Source organism: Oncorhynchus mykiss, chromosome 12, assembly GCF_057628025.1.
Source record: "Oncorhynchus mykiss isolate SJ-2025 chromosome 12, ASM5762802v1, whole genome shotgun sequence".
In the NCBI taxonomy this organism is placed as follows: domain Eukaryota; kingdom Metazoa; phylum Chordata; class Actinopteri; order Salmoniformes; family Salmonidae; genus Oncorhynchus; species Oncorhynchus mykiss.
The window spans coordinates 37,913,372-37,935,464 of NC_143033.1; the positions used below are offsets into that span (position 1 = coordinate 37,913,372).

Sequence of the window (22,093 nt, forward strand, 5' to 3'; positions counted from 1 at the left end):
TGACCACTGCAGTTTTTTAAAGAGCAGTCCTCTTGGTTATGAGGTATGGCTGGTACTACTGTCTTCTCATCCCCTTCTCTTATTTGAGCATCATGCTCTCCTGGGTCCACCTCCACCGAATTGGTTGGTTTTGATTGGTTGCTCTGGCAGTCAATCAGACAAGAGGAAGGTTGGAGCCAAGGTGAGCTCTGTACAGGCACAATGATGCCATTGTAGGCATGCTTGGCTAAGTGAAGTCATCCTGGTAGGGAAATTCCATTAACACGCACTCCTAGATCACACCACTGTTAAAAACAATAAAACCCCCAGATAAGAATACATAAATATGAGTTCATTTATTTTGCAGAGTTATGGAGTCAATAAAAATTACTTTAAAGTTGTCGTTAAGGATGGTCCCAAGAAGGACTGTGTATTATGAAGACCATGTGTTCCTTCCTTGTGGGAAAGTGTGTTTCAGTACGTCCCTGTCTACAGTATACTGTCAGTCTCCCCCTCCCAGCCAGCCGTCTCCCCCCAGTCTGCTGATGTATGATTCACGGTCTATTAAAACATCCGTCACAAATCTGTCACCGGGGCGCTGTCTGAACACTGGGCTGTTTTTTTAGAAAACAATGTTAATGTGATTTCCCCCCTTCTCCATGTAGGTTGAACTGAACTGCCAATCTATGGCCTCCAGTTTATTCGACTCAATGCACACTTCACTCTGACCTGACCATTAGGAGTGCTTTAGAATTCTTTACCTGCTGCTTCAAGTCAATAGATTAGAACTGAAGGTTGAGTTATCTTCTACACCGAGACGCATACATACACACCAACATGTCAAGGTGAAGTTCATACCAGCCTTGCCAAATGCGTATTGTTGATGGATTTTAATCGGACCTCCTTGTTCCAAGACTTCCGGGATCATGTGTAAACTACAGCCTAGCTTTTGAGGCTAGGTCAACGAGTATGATTAGCCTAGCGTGGCAACAAAGCAAGGTCTGTTTTAACTGGTGGCATTAGCGAAAACAAAACAAAAGGCTTTGATAAAGGACTCACTTCATTGCAAATAGGTTAGACCTCTTAATGTTAACAGCAGCTGTTGGAGCAGCCAGGAAAGAGCAGACACTCGTGTTTGCTATTTGTCTAAAGCTCCTTTGAAGTGTTACCCAGGGCTAGACAGCTCCCTTTTACACTACTACTCCCTTTTACACAACTACTCCCTCCCTCCCTCCCTCCCTCCCTCCCTTCCTCCCTTCCTCCCTCCCTCCCTCCCTCCCTCCCTCCCTCCCTCCCTCCCTCCCTCCCTCCCTCCCTTCCTCCCTCCCTCCCTCCCTCCCTCCCTCCCTCCCTCCCTCCCTCCCTCCCTCCCTCCCTCCCTCCCTCCCTCCCTCCCTCCCTCCCTCCCTCCCTCCCTCCCGCTTACTCACTCCTCCATGTGTTTTGATAATAGCCCAATGCTCTAGACCGCACGGGCTGTCTTATTAGTAAAGCTGGCAATATACAGTGAATATGCTAAAGTATTAACAAAACTCAACTGCACTATGCACCCTCAATCCTATACAGTACACACACATACTCATACAGCTTTGCAATCTCTGACTCATATCTGTGAACATGGACTGAGAAAAGAATAGAATGTCTGTCCACGTAGTTAAAGAACATTAGATTATCAGGACCTGGGAATTAACCGATAAGGAGTTTTAAATAAAGCGATACACCAGTGCCAAGTCATTTCCGCCAAGTCATTGCCTCAAAATAGAATAGAATTTCATAACTGTAATTCTGGAAATTAGTTGCACCTCATTAACCTTCTGTAACGTTTTGGTTTTGCTTAGCGCTGTGCAGTACTACATTACATTCCCAGACTGCAGTGTGTGTGTGTGAGGCACAGAGGTGGTTGCAGACTGGTAGTCATTGATGGTGTTGTCGCACAATGAGTGCACCTGAACAGAAGGGTTGTTTCAGTCCTGGCAGCGTGGCGTGTTCCAAACGCCATTATACAGAGGTCATACAAGATAAAAGCCACACACACATACCGAGCCAGACTGGGAAGTAGTGATGTGCATCTTTCCCTTTCAAGACATTTTGATATATATCTAGAGACATGGCTCCGATACAATACAGGAACGATATAGTTTTAGTTTAAAATGGGCTTGGGCGGTATCCAGATTATCATACCTTAATACCGACCTTGTGCCGTACCAAGATATTCGGTAATACCGGCACTGAACACAAGGACCGCTTTTTTCAAACCCAACTGAGCCTTTGTAATCCGAAGGTGTGATCAATGTTAACAAGTAAATGTAAATCCCATAGAGAATGCTAACTAAATGCTAAGGAGAGCATTGTGAAAATGTTTATACTGTCTCTGACCTAATGTATTTGCAGGACAGGAATCCCAGCTCAAATTTATACAAGTAACTAAAAAATTCTACATAGATTGCTGCACGCATAAAACAAATATCAAGAGCCCCTCTTAGCTAGAAAGCTAACTAGCTATTAAATTAGCAAACCAAATGCACAACTACAGAGCATTTAGCATATTTTAGACAGTTAACTTAATAGTTTTATAAGATATCTAGCTGGCAAACATTTAGTTGTGAATTCCATACTATAACTAGATCACCTGGTGTGTGCTGCACAACAGTGAGCGACTCACAAGGCTAAAGTCTCGTGACAAACACCACATGCCTGGATACTACCGGTCAGCTTCATAATGTCAAATTATGTGACAGGTGAAATGAAGAACACAATCTTATCTCCTAACGTATTGCACAAGTTGACTGTAGGTATTTACTTAGAAAGTAGCTACAAATATTAAAATATATATATATTTTTTTAAATAGTTTGAAACATTTTTCTGCGAATCGATGCACTAACATTTGTTGCATAAACACATTTTTCTATCCATTCTAAATCAAAATCTGTTGCTGATGGAGTTGAGCTTGGCCTGTGTGTGGTGTGTGTGGTGTGTGTGGTGTGTGTGTGGTGTGTGTGTGGTGTGTGTGGTGTGTGTGTGGTGTGTGTGTGTGGTGTGTGTGTGTGTGTGGTGTGTGTGTGGTGTGTGTGTAAATGATCTACAGTGCCCTTTTAGAAAGTATTCTCACCAGGTCCACTGAGATTAACTTGGGAAAAAAACGAAATAATGGCAATAGGAAAAAAAAATAACTCATGATCTACAGCAATCCTTTAAGGATGCTTAATAAGTGACAACAAACAGAAAATATATAAAGATAAAATAAACCTCTTTAGAATGGCATGGCTCCCAAAGTTGTTATATTTATTCTCGGTAATACCAATTACATCACTGACGCATTCTTTAAAAAAGTATACTCGGTCATAACATACTTTTTATATGGGCAAATAAAACTAATAAAAAAGAATAAAAAGTATATATTTTTTTACATCTTTGTAAGTCTGAGGGTGGTTTTAACCTTCCAGACTTGGAATTGTAACTACATGCCACCCAGGGCTTTTGCTTGCAACACATAGTTAGTGTAAATACACTAAAGAGGAACAATGGGTACGTATTGAAGATCCCCAGAACCTTTTCACGTTTCTGTTTTCCTAGGATAAAGCTAATAACATCAGAAACTTCATAGTTAAGAACACTAGAACAATATGGAAGAAAATTAAATGTATTTTACAAGAACCAATATCACTTCCTAAAAACATAACCCTGTGGATAAATCCTTGGATAGCTTAGTCCACATGGAAACCTAAATGCATAGAAACCATAACTGACTTGGTAAGAGCAAATACATTTATTTCCATGACAGAATTAATAAGCGATTTTTGGACTGACCAAAATTCAAATGCATGCAACTTCTTATCAATACATTGAAATATTTTGGACATCAGAGCAATCTTGAAGGAATCCTATTTGAGTCAGAAAGGCTATTCATATGATAGGTAAGACACGGTTGAAGTCGGACTTTTACATACACTTAGGTTGGAGTCTTTAAAACTTGCTTTTCAACCACTCCACACATTTCTTGTTAACAAACTATAGTTTTGGCAAATCGGTTATGACATCTACTCTGTGCATGACACAAGTCATTTTTCCAACAATTGTTTACAGACAGATTATTTCACTTATAATTCACTGTATCACAATTCCAGTGGGTTAGAAGTTTACATACACTAAGTTGAATGTGCCTTTTAACAGCTTGGAAAATTCCAGAAAATGATGTCATGGCTTTAGAAGCTTCTGATAGGCTAATTGACATCATTTGAGTCAATTGGAGGTGTACCTGTAGATATATTTCAAGGCCGACCTTCAAACTCAGTGCCTCTTTGCTTGACATCATAGGAAATTCAAAAGAAATCAGCCAAGACCTCAGGAAAAAATATTGTAGACCTCCAAGTCTGGTTCATCCTTGGGAGCAATTTCAAATGCCTGAAGGTACCACGTTCATCTGTACAAACAATAGTACGCAAGTATAAACACCATGGGACCACACAGCCGTCATACCGCTCAAGAAGGAGATGCATTCTGTCTCCTAGAGATGAACGTACTTTGGTGCGAACAGTGCAAATCAATCCCAGAACAACAGCAACGGACCTTGTGAAGATGCTGGAGGAAACAGGTACAAAAGTATCTATATCCACAGTAACCGAGTCCTATATCGACATAACCTGAAAGGCCGCTCAGCAAGGAAAAAGCCACAGCTCCAAAACCGCCATAAAAAAGCCAGACCACGGTTTGCAACTGCACATGGGGACAAATATCGTACTTTTTGGAGAAATGTCCTCTGGTCTGATGAAACAAAAATAGAACTGTTTGGCCATAATGACCATTGTTATGTTTGGAGGAAAAAGGGGGAGGCTTGCAAGCCGAAGAACACCATCCCAACTGTAAAGCACGGGGGTGGCAGCATCATGTTGTGGGGGTGCTTTGCTGCAGGAGGGACTGGTGCACTTCACAAAATAGATGATATAATGGTTAAGGAAAATGATGTGGATATATTGAAGCAACATCTCAAGACATCAGTCAAAGTTAAAGCTTGGTCGCAAATGGGTCTTCCAAATGGACAATGACCCCAAGCATACTTCCATAGCTGTGGCAAAATGGCTTAAGAACAACAAAGTCAAGGTATTGGAGTGGCCATCACAAAGCCCTGATCTCAGTCCTATAGCACATTTGTGGGCAGAACTGAAAAAGCGCAAGGAGGCCTACAAACCTGACTCAGTTACACCAGCTCTGTCAGGAGGTATGGGCCAAAATTCACCCAACTTGTTGTGGGATGCTTGTGGAAGGCTACCCAAAACGTTTGACCCAAGTTAAACAATTTAAAGGCAATGCTACCAAATACTAATTGAGTGCATGTAAACTTCTGACCCACGGGGAATATGATGAAAGAAATAAAAGCTGAAATAAATCATTCTCTCTACTATTATTCTGACATTTCATATTCTTAAAATAAAGTGGTGATCCTAACTGACCTAGGACAGGGAATTTTTTACTAGGATTAAATATCAGAAATTGTGAAAAACTGAGTGTAAATGTATTTGGCTAAGGTGTATGTTAACTTCCGACTTCACCTCTATATAAAACCTTAGCGCCTATCCACCTGACTACCTCTTAGAAAACAATATAAACTATTGGAACCAAGACTTAAAAATAACTGGTATTGGCACAAGATTGCAGGAATGTTTGAACCTAACTAACGAAATTACAGTTAACTAAAATGTACGTTTAATGCCGAATAAACTAATGTATAGAATTTATTACGCTAAAATTCATTAATTCTACAGCACAGCAGTTTTAGTAGGCTAACCTACTGATATTGCCTGGGGTTGTTCGGCACGTATGCAAAATGACTTGTAGGTCAATGACTGTTAATGCAGTTCGACACTGAAAGAGAAGAAGCATCAGTCACAATTAGGGCTGTGGCGATCATGACATTTTGTCAGCCGGTTGTTGACACGCTGACAAATCAAAAAACTATTACTAGGCTATTCAAATACAAATTCACTATAATTGTAGGCTACTTGTAAGCCGCCCTGCATAATCAATGAACCAACAGCATCGCCTACGTTCTCTCCCAGATTAGTGGATATGTACTGAACAAAAATATAAACTCAACATGCAGCAATTTCAAACATTTTACTGAGTTACAGTTTATATTAGGAAATCAGTCAATTTAAATCAATTCGTAAGTTCCTATTCTATGGATTTCACATAACTGAGAATACAGTTATGCATCTGTTGGTCACAGACACCTTGAAAAGAAGGTAGTCTGTATCTGGTGTGACCACTATTTGCCTCATGCAGTGCGACACATCTCCTTCGCATAAGGTTGATAACTGTGTTGTTTGCATTTCACTGTAAGGGCTACACCTGTTGTATTCGGCACGTGTGACAAATAACATTTGATTGTGGAATGTTGTCCCACTCAATGGCTGTGTGCAAAGTTGCCTTGTGTACAGATCCTTATGACATAGGACCAGGGTGGCTTATGGTAGAGAAATTAACATTAAATTATCTGGCAACAGCTCTGGTGGACAATCCTGACATCAGCATGCCAATTGCAGGCTCCCTCGACTTGAGACATCTGTGGCATTGTGTTGTGTGACAAAACTGCACATTTTAAAGTGGGCTTTTATTGTCCCCCAGCACAAGGTCCACCTGTGTAATGATCATGCTGTTTAATCAGCTTCTTGATATGCCACACCTTTCAGGTGGATGGATTGTCTTGGCAAAGGAGCAATGCTCACTAACTGGGATGTAAACATGTGCGTCCAAAATCTGAGAGAAATAAGCTTTTTGTGCATATGGAACATTTCTGGGATCTTTTATTTCAGCTCATGAAACACTTTACAAAATTAAATCAGATTTTATTTGTCACGTAGACATGATTAGCAGATTTTATTGCAGGTGTAGCAAAATGCTTGTGCTTCCAGCTCTGACAGTGCAGTAATATCTAACAAGTAATATCTAACAAATTACACAACATATACCCAATACACACAAATCTAAGTAGGAATTGTCCTTGTTGCGTTTATTTTTGTTTGGTGTACCTTTTGGAGTGTAGCAAGGTAATCATGCCATCTAGTATGCATATGATTATAGTCCAAACTCAAAGGCGGTTACTCAGATGTGTTGAATTTTGGACTATAGGCTAGACCAATTATGTACCAAAAACATCTTAAATCCGTTTTGTTTTATGTTTTTCTGCCATGAGTAATAAGCGGTAGGCTATGTATTGTATAACGGCACAATCATAATTTTAATTACGTTTTTTTCAGGCTTGGGCTGACAAGCCTATGTGTATGCATCAGCTCTAATATGCGTCTGGGTGTTTTGAATTAATCATCACCTTAGAGCGCTGTCCATTTCGTTGTGTTGGTCGTTGCGGACCTTGTTTCTAAGCCTATGTTTTACACGGTTTCAACCTGCTGTCGATCTTCTTTCTTCAAATTGATCATCACAGTGAGGTGAGTTTTAAAAGCATTGATATCAGAGTGGTTAGAGGGACAATAGAGCTCTGAGTACCAGGCCATTAGGACCTGATTGTTGTTAGCAAGTTGGGTTCTACCAAAGCATGTCCAGGGTGCATAAGCCATGTCCAAGGTGCATAAGCCATGTCCAGGGTGCATAAGAGATTACTGTTACTCAACGGTCACATAGAATTTTACTGCGGTCGTAACTCATGATTGCCGGTGTGGCAGCAATACAGTCACCGCAACAGCCCTATTCACAAAAGATGAGGTATTTTCAGGATGAAGAAAGAATGTAATTTGGGGGGGAGGGGGGGGGTGAACTGATTCAACAGTTTTCTGACCAATGCATGCTACATTTGGATCGGTTTGGAGTCCAGGGACGCACTTGTATCTTAAACATTTGACTTAAACATTTTAATCGGGACCGATGCGTGTCGGTGAATCGTTTCATCCCCAAGAAATCAGCTCCAACAGTGTAGAGGAAATACCTGCTCCCCATTCATTTAGTGTTATACACATACCGGAGCGCTACACATGCCTTTGTGTCTTTGCTGCATTAAGGCAATTTAACAGAGGATAAATTGGCGCCCGTTTTTAAGCACATCGCCAGCGGGTGATGAAGTGAGCTTTTTGAAAATCTACACCTGCTTACACTCAAGAAATGGGGTCAGCTGATGCGCAGGGCAACTTTGTTTTGTCTGCTGTTACCCAATCAACTTTTATTTAGACTGTCTGCCTATCACCATAATCTATTTGAAAAGATTCAAAGCTGCATCTTGAAAAGCTTTTTGCATGAATCTGAAGTTGGTCAGCGGTTCTCCACAACAATACCAGCTTTATAAAATGCCCTCTGTCTTTATTGGTTTCAATCACAGTAAATGTTTCTATTGGCCTGAACCCACGTCCCTCAACTACCCTTAATGATCTTGAAATAAAATGTGTGATCTGAAAATCAAAAAGAAATCAAAGCTTGGTGTTCATAGATGGGAGAGGTTGAGTGGAGCTGAAGGATGGGAATGAAAACCAACAAAGGATAACTATTGTAAAATATACTGTGTCTGTAAAATGTATGTATAAGCTGGAAGTAGAAGCCTAAGTGTTGTCCATTACTTTACTCCAGTTAGGGGAGGGACGGTAGGGTTAGTGGAAAATAATATATATAAAAATATATTTAAAAAAATATACACTACTGTTCAAAAGTTTGGGGTCACTTAGAAATATCCTTGTATTTGAAAGAAAAGCACATTTTTTTTGTCCATCCTAAAATAACATCAAGTTGATCAGAAATACAGTGTAGACATTGTTAATGTTGTAAATGACTATTGTAGCTGGAAACTGCTGATTAGTTTATGGGTTATCTACATAGGTGTACAGAGGACCATTATCAGTAACCATCACATTTGTGTTCCTATGGCACGTTGTGTTAGCTAATTATTTTCACATAACAGCGCAAACTGGCTCTAACCGGAATAGAAAGAGGAGTGGGAGGCCCCGGTGCACACCTGAGCAAGAGGACAAGTACATTTGTGTCTCGTTTGAGAAACAGACGCCTCACAAGTCCTCAACTGGCAGCTTCATTAAATAGTATCCACAAAACACCCGTCTCAACATCAACAGTGAAGAGGCGACTCCGGGATGCTGGCCTTCTAGACTGAGTTCCTCTGTCCAGTGTTCTTTTGCCCATCTTAATCTTTTCTTTTTATTGGCCAGTCTGGAATATAGCCTTTTCTTTGCAACTCTGCCTGGAGTCGCCTCTTCATTGTTGACGTTGAGGCGTCTGTTTCCTCAAACGAGGCTCAAATGTACTTGTCCTCTTGCTCAGGTGTGCACCGGGGCATCCCACTCCTCTTTCTATTCTGGTTAGAGACAGTTTGTGCTGTTCTGTGAAGGGAGCACACCTTGTTGTATGATATCTTCAGGTTCTTTGCAATTTCTCGCAGGGAACAGCCTTCATTTCTCAGAAGAAGAATAGATTGAAAGGTCTTTGTTTCTGGCCATTTTGAGCCTGTAATCGAACCAACAGATGCTGATGCTCAAGATACTCAACTAGTCTAAAGAATGCCAGTTTTATTGCTTCTTTAATCAGAACAACAGTTTTCAGCTGTGCTAACATAATTGCAAAAAGGGTTTTCTAATAATCAATTAGGCGGCAGGTAGCCTAGTGGTTAGAGAGTTGGACTAGTAACCGAAAGGTTGCAAGAATGAATCCCTGAGCCGACAAGGTAAAAATCTGTTGTTCTGCCCCTGAACAAGGCAGTTAACTGTTCCTAGGCTGTCATTGAAATTAAGAATTTGTTCTTAACTAACTTGCCTAGTTAAAGGTAAAATAAAATAAAAAATGTGCCTTTTTAAAATGATTAACTTGGATTAGCTAACACAACGTGCCATTGGAACACAGGAGTGATGGTTGCTGATAATGGGCCTCTGTACGCCTATGTAGATATTCCACTAAAAAACAGCCATTTCCAGCTAGAATAGTAATTTACAACATTAACAATGTCTACACTGTATTTCTGATCAATTTAATGTTATTTTAATGGACAAAAATAATATTTTCTTTCAAAAACAATGAAATGTCTAAGTGACTCAACTTTTGAATGGTCGTGTTTTTATATATACAGTACCAGTCAAAAGTTTGGACACACCTACTCATTCAAGGGTTTTTCTTTATTTTTCTATTTTCTACATTGTATAATAATAGTGAAGACATCATGTAATAACCAAAAAAGTGTTAAACAAATGAAAATATATTTTTGATTCTTCAAAGTAGCCACCCTTTTGACTGGTACTGTATATTTACATTTTGTTTTATAGAGGATTGGAAATGATGCAGACAAATACATTGATGGAAGCCACAATCTGTCTGCAATATTGAAGCTAATCTCCCCCTAATTATTACATTTTCTTAACAGGAAAAGAAAGTGTGATCTGGTATGTTTTGAGAGTAGCTTGGTTGGAGTAGGCGGGGAGTGGGAAGGATTGTCTGTCTTTTAGTAAACACTGTCAGGATCCTTTCTAGTCATTTGACCAGAGAGAGGAGAAAAAAGGAGAGAGATAAAAGAAGAGGAGAGACGGCCCCTCTAATATTTCCCTCTGAGCATACAGCTGATAGCATCTGGCACAGGCGAGCTCTCGAGGGAGCACAGTAATGTGTTCCATCAGCGTTTACTACTGAACAAATTAACTAAGACAAGCACCGCTGCCTGAGCCAGCAAAATTCTTTCATTAGCAAAATTATGAAGCCATTATGGAGTACAATTTGGTCCTTTATTCTAGCACTGCTGCTGGATGAGAAAGGCGGCAGGACCCGATGCAGGCAGACAGCAAAATGTCTGAGAGGACCGACGCTATGGAGCCTGGGGGTGTTGGTGAGGTTGGTCACGCCCCCCCCCCCCCCCCATTGATGGGATAGTCAGCATTTGTGACGGTGAATTAAAGGGATAATCCACTGCCAGAAATAAAAATCATGAAACTCCTGTCAATTTGGTGAAAGCCTATGTTCTATTGGTGGACCCCTTGATTTTACTTCAAAGTGATCCGCCTGTGAAAATCAGGAAATTGTGTAGGAACGCACGTCATAGCTATATAATTCTCATCCCCTGGGGGGGAGGGGTAAACAATTACCTGCACTCCAGATCAGCAAATCAGCCAATAGATGATATGGCCATACTTATTTAGAACACATCCATCCATTTTATATCGTCATGACAAAGTATAGATTGTACTTAGATGTGTACCAAATTATTCACCTCCATTTCTCCTTCAAGTATCATGTCTCAGTGCGCCATGTCTGTAGGAAATGGAGATATTACAGAAAGGAGGAGATAGGAATCCCATTGGGCAACGAATGGAGAAACATCCCACCCAACTGACTGTCAACCAATCGCATTCACGTTGTCATGTGTTTGCTAAGCTAATCGTCATCCAATGCGATTCTTATTACCTCTGCGGGAAAGCAACGTAACGCTGCACTCGTTCTAGGCAGAGATGCCGTTTATAGCTCAGTGGCAGAGACTAACTTTACGTTGAACTTGTGAGAGACTCCTAAGTTGATAGTGCAGTTTGTACAGGAGATATTACAGCTAGCTAGCTACTTCACAATACTTCATATTGACTTTGGTATTATTGTGTAGCAATGTTTTCTAGCTAGTTACCTAGCCTGCCAACCAGCCCAGGGAGAGAGGAAGCATTGCATTGTGGGTTTTGTAGTAGACTTGAGCTGCAACAGATTTCCCAAAACAGTTTTCACATGATTCTACCAATCTTGCTATTACGACAAAATGAAGCATTTGTTCACAAAAAATATCGTCAGATATTAGTGTTATTTAACAATGTTAATAACAGGAATTAGTGGTTTGGGGTGGATTATCTCTTTACGTAGTTTAAGCAGTGGTCTTGAACGTGTGTGTTAATGTATTTGCGCTAGCCTTCTTTTTTTATATATTTTTTTCTTCTTCCTTTTACCCCTTTTTCTCCCCAATTTCGTAGTATCCAATTGGTAGTTAGTCTTATCTCTTCGCTGCAACTTCCGTGCAGACTTGGGTGAGGCGAAGGTCGAGAGCCGTGCGTCCTCCGAAACAACCCAACCAAGTCACAATGCCCACTTAACCCGGAAGCCAGCCCCATCAATGTGTCGGAGGAAACATCGTGCACCTGGCGACCGTGTCAACGTGCACTGCGCCCAGCCCCCCACAGGAGTCGCTAGTGCGAGATGGAACAAGGGCATCCCTGCCGACCAAACCCTCCCCTAACCCAGACGACGCTGGGCCAATTGTGTGCCACCCCATGGGTCTCCCGGTCGTGGCCGGCTGCGCTATCCTTCTCATTAGCCTGTGCCCATAGCTCCTACAATGACATACAGTAGAAACGTTGGACAGAATATAGACTAGGCAATTTTCATACAGTTCTTTACATTATAAAAAGAGCTTATAGCCTGAACAAAAAATGCCTGTGTCTGTACACCAAGGCCTGCTAATATCATATAGCCTGTACACATTCACTTTGCTGCTTTTGATAGATTTAGCTACCCTGTGTGTTTAAAGATTTGCCTCCCTATATCTGTGGATGTTTGCAGGCTGGGGTTGGTCTGACTATGAATTCCTGTTGATAAAAACCTAATTACTCACCCCACCCCATTCCCCTGTTCCCCTGGACTGGCTCAGAGGGGTCCCAGAGACGTGGTGGTGCATTAAAACTGGTTGGGAAGCCTGGCTCTAATCAATTTGAAGTGATTAGCCAAATCGTTTGCATAATGTGCTTAACGGCAGCATCTGCTAATCAGTCTCAAGACCCTTAACTTGACAGAAGCTTTTTGGGGAACGGGGCGTTCCTCCTTTCCACTTCTCCTTTCCACCCTCCTCCTTCCGCCCCTCGTGTCTTCATTCCTCGCTAGTCTAGATACCGCTGGAGAGGAAAGGGAATACAGTTGCTGAGAGCTACAGTACAGCTAGCCAATGCATTAGCAGGGTTGGGTAGGTTACTTCCTAAATGTAATCTGTTGCTTTGTCCTTTTTTTGACTTATTTAGTAACTACATAGACTTACAGGGGGCAATCAAAAGTGTTTCAGTATGTGTCCATTAGGGTTTGTTTTTTTAATCATCAGCATTAATTAGATTGAGCAATAAAAGCCCCACTTTTATTCCATAGGCTGGAATAAAAGTGTCGCAAGAGCAATTTTTTTTCACTGGCTGTCTACTGGTTTCAAAAACAATGATTGATAAGCAGCTTAAACTTCTTGAATTCAACCATTGTTGGGTTCAAATACACATTTAGATTTGTGAACATCCATCCACAAATCACAATCCTTAAGGTGCAAATAGCTTAATGAGAGAGCAGCAGTGTGATTCACATCAATGCGCTATGTAGATATCAATAATAAGTGATATCCGTATCACCGTAGACTACAACCACTGCTGTCATCCTTACCTCCAAGCGTTTATTCAAGTTGGATAATCTTTGGATGCCGACAGCAGTCGCACTATTGGAAGACATAGCTTGGACTGTAGCCTACAAAAGCCTATTCCTGCTCTTTTCCCGCGATTGATCAAAAACATTTGCTGTGTCATCGTAGTGGTCAGACTCGTTCACGTGGAACAAACTTAAAACTTGCGGCTTTTTTCAATGTTGATTTGAATGTCATTGAGAAAACAGAAGTTTTTTCCTCAAACATCCTTTCTGAATTTAAAAGTAATCCTTGAAGTAATCATCTAGTTTTTCAAAAGTATCTGTAACCCGATTACAATATTTAAGCTGGTAACGGATTTTTTGTTGTTGTTGTAATCCCTTACATGTAACTGATTACATGTCATCTGTTACTCCCCAACTCTGTGCGTTAGCTCCTAGGGCTAGCTAACTCGATATATTTTCTTTAAACTTCTCTTCTGCTCATCTCTGCTCAGTGCCCCTGTGGCGAACCTTGGTTACTGTAGCCTTTCTGTCATATGGGCCCCCTGCCGCTAGCGGCCAAAGGCAGCGGAGTGGAGGTAACGTGCAGCGGGCCTCTTCCTGACCCTGGGTCAGTGTTGCCCACCAAACCTTTTACCCTGACCTGGGAACAGTTCCCCCAACACCCACCCCACAAATCTGGAATTAGCATGCCCACCGCAGGCCTCAACGTGTATGGCAAAGGTGGCGCCACAGGAGTTGGGGGAAAAGGTTGACGTCCCGTTGCTATGCAGCAACACCCCTATGACTGGTGAGCAGGCGACGCATCGATTGATGCCACTGCTTTAATGGACTTTCTTGAAATATGACGCACACACACCACACAAAAGCCCTTTTTAAGACACTAACTTTTTACCAAATCATTTTAGGCTTGAAGCCCAAGTATTAAGTGAAACAGCTCTTATAGTTCTTGCTGCGGCCCTTCTATTCGACACTTCGTCCCTACTAGACTAGAGGAGGATCTGAGTGCAGATAAAATGGGGGCGAGAGGCGGAAGTGAGCTGTGCTCTAGCCAGTCTGCTGTGTGTACTGTATGCTCTAGTTACCCCCCTAGACGTGGTGGTGGTGGCTGTGTGGAGTAAAGTGGGGGCAGCAGTCTGGCTCGCTCAGTTCCAGCCTAATTAACTTGATTTGTTCCCTGCATCTGGCTTCCAGATGTCAGCCTCGACTGTCTCTCCCTTTTTCTCGCTCTCGCACTCTGCCTCTCGCTCTCTGCCTCTCGCTCTCTGCCTCTCGCTCTCTGCCTCTCGCTCTCTGCCTCTCGCTTTCTGCCTCTCGCTTTCTGCCTCTCGCTCTCTGCCTCTCGCTCTCTGCCTCTCGCTCTCAGAGACAACACACACACACACACACACACACACACACACACACACACACACACACACACAAAGCCTCATCAAAGGCCCACCTGAGACTGCTTGTCAGTCACTTCACATATCCAAATCCAATGGGAAAATATGTCTTCGTCTGATACTAACTATAGATTTTCGTGGCTTACATTCTGAGAGTATAGGCCTATATAGGTTCAGCTGTATCAGTGTGGATATTCTAAGGGTAGTAGCCTGGCTTGTCCATGCTGATCTAGAGTCTGTGTTTACCTTCTCCTGGCACCTCTGTCCCAACATTGATAATCTGGGATCTGCCCTATGACATTTACATGCCTAGCGACCATAAAGGCTGGAGCCTGTGAGAAAAGCTCTTTCGTCCCATACGTTTTTTCCAATAGAGATTTTTATAAGCTGCATAAATGCTGCTGGGATCTAAGTGGTTCTATTGCTTTTTTCACACTTCTGTCTGCAGAAGATGTGCTGAAAGGGTGTGTGTGTTTTATGTGTGCGTACGCTGTACAGTATGTGTGTCCAACTCTGTGGATGTGTTTTTTCCCCCATAGGGGGGTGTGTGATGCCAGCCATTGAGTAGTCATGGTGCGTCTGTCTGTTTGTCTTTTTCCCCATAGGGGTGTGTGTGATTCCAGCCATTGAGTAGTCATGGTGCGTGTGTCTGTCTGTGTGTCTGTCTGTGTGTCTGTCTGTGTGTCTGTCTGTCTGTGTGTCTGTCTGTGTGTCTGTCTGTCTGTCTGTCTGTCTGTCTGTCTGTCTGTCTGTCTGTCTGTCTGTCTGGAGATTAATCCTCTTTTGACGTTGACTAAGACCAGTCTTTCTCTTCTCTCTCATGCTCCCAGTTTGGCACTAGTGGTGCCAGACTGCAGGGGGTCAAAGGGAGAGGAAAAGAGAGAGTTAAATGTAAATGGCGGTCATCCCCCACAGAGCCCTGTGTAATCATTCTGTCCTTTCTCCTCCCCCCTCTTGGTCCCACAGAGAGAACTGGATGCCACCGCCACAGCCCTGGCCAACAGACAAGATGAGAGTGAGCAGTCTAGGAAAAAGCTCATCGACCAAAGCCGTGAGTTCAAGAAAAACACACCAGAGGTGAGTATCTGCTCTGCTTCTGCCTGCTTGTCTTCACACACACACACACACACACACACACACACACACACACACACACACCACAGCAGTAGAGGCACGACAGAGAGGACACGTCTGTGTTGGTGTAACGGACGTGCAGCGTCATAGCTGGACAGACGTATGTGTGTATACCCAGTCATCAATGCCTCTATTGTCATCCGATGGGCCGCACCAGGGGGGGTTGGGGGTGGGGTTAGTCGGGGAAATGATGCCCATTCAAGCGGAGGAGACAATGTCCTCTCATTGTTCACAGGCCCTACCCCCGGCTATTCTTTCAGCTGGTTCCACTGGCATTTCGTGTCATCGTGGGCTGTGTTTATTTACCTTTTGGACACAGTGTCCTTTTGATTGGCTGAGCTCCTCATTTGTTCCTCATTGGATTCCACTTCCCATGCGGTCCAGTTAGCCCATCCTTACATTAGTCCATGCTAGCATAGTTTATTAAAGCACCATTCATTACATGGCATTACTTAGGTTACTCTGTGCCCCCTCTTGAAAACTTTTACTCTATTCAGGTTTGTCAGTACAATCTGAAACTCTCTGGGCATCCCATCAAAAGATGACCGTAGTAGTCAGTAGTCCCCATCCACCCCCTCAAACTGAACTCGATTACTCCACTACTACCACCTTTTAGGGAATATGCTTGTCGCATGGTTGGTCAAGGCTGTTCTGGCCAGTTTGACTGGCCTCACTGCTTTTCTGTGAAGTCATGTCCTGAATTGGTAAAAACTAGCCGTGCGTATGAGGTGTTTTAAGGAGTGAGCGGTTCTTTATTTACAGGAAACTCTGTTGTGGATCTGATTAAGCTGCCAGGGTTTAGGTATGCTGGCAAGACCTCGGCAACGATGGCACAACGTCCAATAGACTCTTCACTTAACGATATGTCAACATATTTCTCCACAAGAAAAACAGTGGCGCTTTTGAAACCCGGCCTTTGATGACGACGCTGTGATGCTAAAAATGGCAACTGAATTGAAGGCCCACAGTTGTAGATTATAGAACAGATGTTTGATTTTTTTTTTAAAACATTATTTTAACCAAAGAAATATACAAGAAGACTCTTATCCCTTCTACCCGTGGCTCAACTGTTCCCATTGAAGAGTGACCACTATTTAGCCTATTCTCATCTGCCTCGTCTGTGATTCAACCCTCCTACCACCACTGCCATCGTTTTTGCAGGTTGCCATTTTCTTATGCTCCTAAAAGGCATCGTAGCGATGACATAAGCCCTCTATTCAGACAGAAAATGGGCCAATTTTGCGCCGCAGAGTTCCTCAGGGGGGTGGATTAGTTTTCCCCCGAAATCTTGTAAACACCAGGAATGCGTGACACTCCAGCTGTGCGGAGTGGTGCGGTCATTGTGTCCACCCGCCCGCCTAGACTCGCATCGACATCATGTGACCCTTTTGTGTGGCTCCTCAGTCACCATGGCTCTCTACTCAAACAAAGCTGAGAGAGAGCAGGAGAGGGAGAAGAGAGCACAGAATGCAGAGAGGAGGGGGAGAAGAGAGGAGTGAGTTGACAGCGGGAAAGAGGAGAGCACAGGATAGAGCATGCAAAATAGAAGAAGAACAAACAGACTGCAGGTGGGAGGACCGACGAGTGGATATTACCAGGCACTTCAGCTTCATTTACTACTGTAGTTGATACAGAAGTGTATCCGTTCAAACAATATTGAATTTAAAAGGGATAACAGAAAATACTCATCAGATATACTGAATGTACTATTTCACCCGCGTGCAGTCTGACTACGGCTTGGTGTTTCACAACGGGACACACCTGAGTCAGCTTGTCCTCAGGATCCATTCATCTGTTTGGTGGCGTTACAGTAGGCCTCTCTGCCGGCCAGGTTACTGTCATTGTAATTTCATTGGTTCCGTTCTGCCCTTGAGAAAGGCAGTTAACCCCCCAACAACAACTGCTTCCCGGGCGCCAATGATGTGGACATTGATTAAGGCAGCCCCCCGCGCCTCTGATTCGGAGGGGTTGGTTTAAATGCGGAAGACACATTTTGGTTGAATGAATTGTTGTACAACTGACTAGGCATCCCCTTTCTGAGTGCACTGCCACCCTTCCCTGTCTGGTCCGTCCTAAACACACACACAAGCGCATGCGTGCGCACATGGGCAAAAAACACATGTACAGACTCACACAAAGACACACACGCACAGAGCAGCGCACCAATCCTATGTGCTGTGTCAGCGACAGCCGTGCCATGCCTCATTCTGTGCCCTGATGACCCATGGTGCTCTGGCACACAGAGGCAGACCTACTGCACAGCAGACAGACACAGAGGTCAGGAATGGTGTGACTTTGAAAGCTTGAGGACAACACCTCCACAGGACAGAGGGGGAGGAGAGGATAGGAGAGGGGGGTGGACTGAGAACCAGCTTCAATTTGGCTCATTTAAATACTTCCTATGCAGAAAGTCAGCACGCCATTCTGAGATGTTCATTCAGTACCTCAGCACTACGCCCCCAGGTTGTTGTTGTAGAATATTCGGAATAAACGTACCAGTTGAAAGGAATGGTAAATGGCAGAATCGTTTTACAATAACCTATTGGATAAGTTGTGTGTTTTGATTTTGTATACGTCTGTTTGTATGTATGACGTCCCATTGGCAGGTGGTTTCTCTGGTGACTAGAGGGAGTCCGTCTGCAGCAGACAGATTGAGGGTACACTGTCAGTGTTTGGCTCACTGCCCCATTGGCCCCTTTCTTAGTCAGAGGAGTACGCCTCCAAAGTCATAAACTGCTTAGTCTACTAAGAAAAAGACTTTCAACATAATGGTCAAGCTTATGTAACTCCTTGGTTTGAGTTCGTAATAAATTATGTTGAAAATGTCCATTGAACCTCAAAGGAATGATGGATCACTTTGTAGAATTGGGCCTTGAATAGGAGATGACACTGATGTGAGTAGAAATTACCGGCGACATAATGTACAGAACGTCTCTTTCATTACGAGTGACATTGTGTCAGTTCTGTTAGTCTATCCTCCCTCAGATATGGCTTGAGTATTTTATTTGCGTACTTCAGATGAACCCGTAGTTATTCTGACTGCTCAGAGGAGGCCGTTAGCCAACCTTGATGAATAATCTCCTGAAATGAAGTCAAGAACAGATGCAAGGATACAGTGCGACAGCAAACACTATTGATATATTTGTTCAGCTGATGCAGTGCTCTACCAAACAAATATAATCTTGTCCAGGGAAGAGCTGGGATAAGAATGTCAAGGGCATTGTGCTCCTCTCCCCGGCAAGCTCTGTCTTTGATTACGGCAGCCATTGCTGCTGCCCCCACTCCCCTCTTTCTTCCCTCCTTTTTTTTTTTGTCAGAAAATTCCAGAGTTACCACTCCCAATGAGTGTTGATGAATAAATGGACAATAAAAACCTGTTTTGTCTCCGGCTCTAATAAATCAGGCTTCTTTTCCATTTAAACTGTCCAGGGCTACAATTTATGTTTGAGCTTAATAACCCGTTACTAAATTAATCGTGCTGGGGTTTTGGCTGGGAGGCTGTGTTCTCTGGGATTCTGTGAACTCTGTAAGAGAGAAAAAATAGAAAAAAACAACCGATCTGGTTGCCAAAATGGGCCCAGAACCCAAGGTACAAAACATCAAGGGGTTCCGGCACAGGGGTGGAAATTTCATCCCTCTGTCGCTTGGAGCTGGAAAGCTACCTTAATTACTGAGCTGTTCAGAGGGGGCTCAGGGTTGCTAACTCACTGTAGTGTTTCATCTCGTCACTCTGAGTTTTGGCCACCCTCTCAAAGTGCTTAGTGTCTCTTCCTTCTCTGCACTCCTGGTGAAGATATTTTTGGGTTGTTTGGTTCACCTCCATTTTGGCTCATAGTGCAGACTCGGCTAGTGTGACTTCTCTCTCACAAACCGTTTTCTGTCTGAAGACGGTAAAAGAAGGTATTGATTACTTCAGTTTTTTTGTTACAGATTCCGCCCGATAACTTCTAAAGGAGTTGTCTGCAATTGAAAATAGGGGGATTTCTACACCTCTTTATGCAGTTCGGAAAGTATTCAGGCCCCTTGACTTTTTCCACATTTGGTTTCGTTACAGCCTTGTTCTAAAATGTGATTTAAATTGTTTTTCAGTCTACACACAATACCCCACAATGACAAAGCAAAAACTTTAAAAAATGTTTTTTTGCACATTTATGTAAGTATTCAGACCCTTTACTCAGTACTTTGTTGAAGCACCTTGGGCAGTGATTATAGCATCGAGTCTTCTTGGGTATGACAATACAAGCTTGGCACACCTATATTTGAGTTTCTCCAATTCTCTGCAGATCCTCTCAAGCTCTGTCAGGTTGAATGGGGAATGTCTCTGCACAGCTATTTTCAGGTCTCTCCAGAGATGTTCGATCGCGTTCCGGTCAGGGCTCTGGCTGGGCCACTCAAGGACATTCAGAGACTTGTCCCGAACCCACTCCTGCGTTGTCTTCGCTGTGTGCTTACGGTCTTTGTCCGGTTGGAAGATAAAACCTTCACCCCAGTCTGAGGTCCTGAGCGTTCTGGGACAGATTTTCATCAAGAATCTCTGTACTTTGCTCCATTCATCTTTCCCTCGATCCTGACTAGTCTCCCAGTCCCTTCCGCTGAAAAACATCGCCACATCATGATGCTGCAACCACCATGCTTCACCGTAGGGATGGTGCCAGGTTTCCTCCAGACGTGACACTTGGCATTCAGGCCAAACAGTTCAATCTTGGTTTTAATATTATTTCTCATGGTCTGAGAGTCCTTTAGGTGCCTTTTGGCAAACTCCAAGCGGGCTGTCATGTGCCTTTTACTGAGGAGTGGCTTCCGTCTGGCCACTCTACCATAAAGGTCTGATTTGATGGAGTGCTGCAGAGATGGTTGTCCTTCTGGAAGGTTCTCCCATCTTCACCTCCCTGACCAATGCCCTTCCAATTGCTCAGTTTAACATGGCGACCAGCTCTAGGAAGAGTCTTGGTGGTTCCAAACTCCTTCCATTTAAGAATAATGGAGGGCACTGTGTTCTTGGGGACCTTCAATGCTGCAGACATTTATTGGTATCCTTCCCCTGATCTGTCTCTCGACACAATCCTGTCTCGGAGCTCTACGGAAAATTCCTTCAACCTCATTGCTTGGTTTTTGCTCTGACATGCACTGTCAACTGTGGGAGCTTATATAGACCGGTGTGTGCCTTTCCAAATCATGTCCAATCAATTGAATTTACCACAGGTGAACTCCAATGAAGTTGTAGAAACATCTCAAGGATGATACATGGAAACAGGATGTACCTAAGCTCAATTTCAAGTGTCATAGCAAAGGGTCTGAATAGTTATGTAAATAAGTTATTTGTTTTTTATTTTTAATACATTTGCAGAACTTCTGAATAACCTGTTTTCTCTTTGTCATTATGGGCTATTATTATGTGTAGATTGATGAGGAAAACAATACATTTAATCAATTTCAGAATAAGGCCCTAACTTAACAAAATGTGGATAAAGGGGAAGGTCTGAATACAGTGCCTTGCGAAAGTATTCGGCCCCCTTGAACTTTGCGACCTTTTGCCACATTTCAGGCTTCAAACATAAAGATATAAAACTGTATTTTTTTGTGAAGAATCAACAACAAGTGGGACACAATCATGAAGTGGAACGACATTTATTGGATATTTCAAACTTTTTTAACAAATCAAAAACTGAAAAATTGGGCGTGCAAAATTATTCAGCCCCTTTACTTTCAGTGCAGCAAACTCTCTCCAGAAGTTCAGTGAGGATCTCTGAATGATCCAATGTTGACCTAAATGACTAATGATGATAAATACAATCCACCTGTGTGTAATCAAGTCTCCGTATAAATGCACCTGCACTGTGATAGTCTCAGAGGTCCGTTAAAAGCGCAGAGAGCATCATGAAGAACAGGGAACACACCAGGCAGGTCCGAGATACTGTTGTGAAGAAGTTTAAAGCCGGATTTGGATACAAAAAGATTTCCCAAGCTTTAAACATCCCAAGGAGCACTGTGCAAGCGATAATATTGAAATGGAAGGAGTATCAGACCACTGCAAATCTACCAAGACCTGGCCGTCCCTCTAAACTTTCAGCTCATACAAGGAGAAGACTGATCAGAGATGCAGCCAAGAGGCCCATGATCACTCTGGATGAACTGCAGAGATCTACAGCTGAGGTGGGAGACTCTGTCCATAGGACAACAATCAGTCGTATATTGCACAAATCTGGCCTTTATGGAAGAGTGGCAAGAAGAAAGCCAT

General features: G+C 42.9%; 1 protein-coding gene across 11 annotated transcripts in view; it reads left to right on the top strand.

Moving 5' to 3' along the window:
* LOC110538892 (homeobox protein cut-like 1) overlaps positions 1 to 22,093 on the top strand; it is a 256,649-nt gene that overhangs the window by 58,948 nt on the left and 175,608 nt on the right. For all 11 annotated transcript variants that reach the window (XM_036937492.2, XM_036937496.2, XM_036937494.2 and 8 more), the window contains exon 2: positions 15,688 to 15,798. In XM_036937492.2, the coding sequence (XP_036793387.1) occupies positions 15,688 to 15,798 (111 nt within the window). The remainder of the gene's footprint in view (positions 1 to 15,687; positions 15,799 to 22,093) is intronic.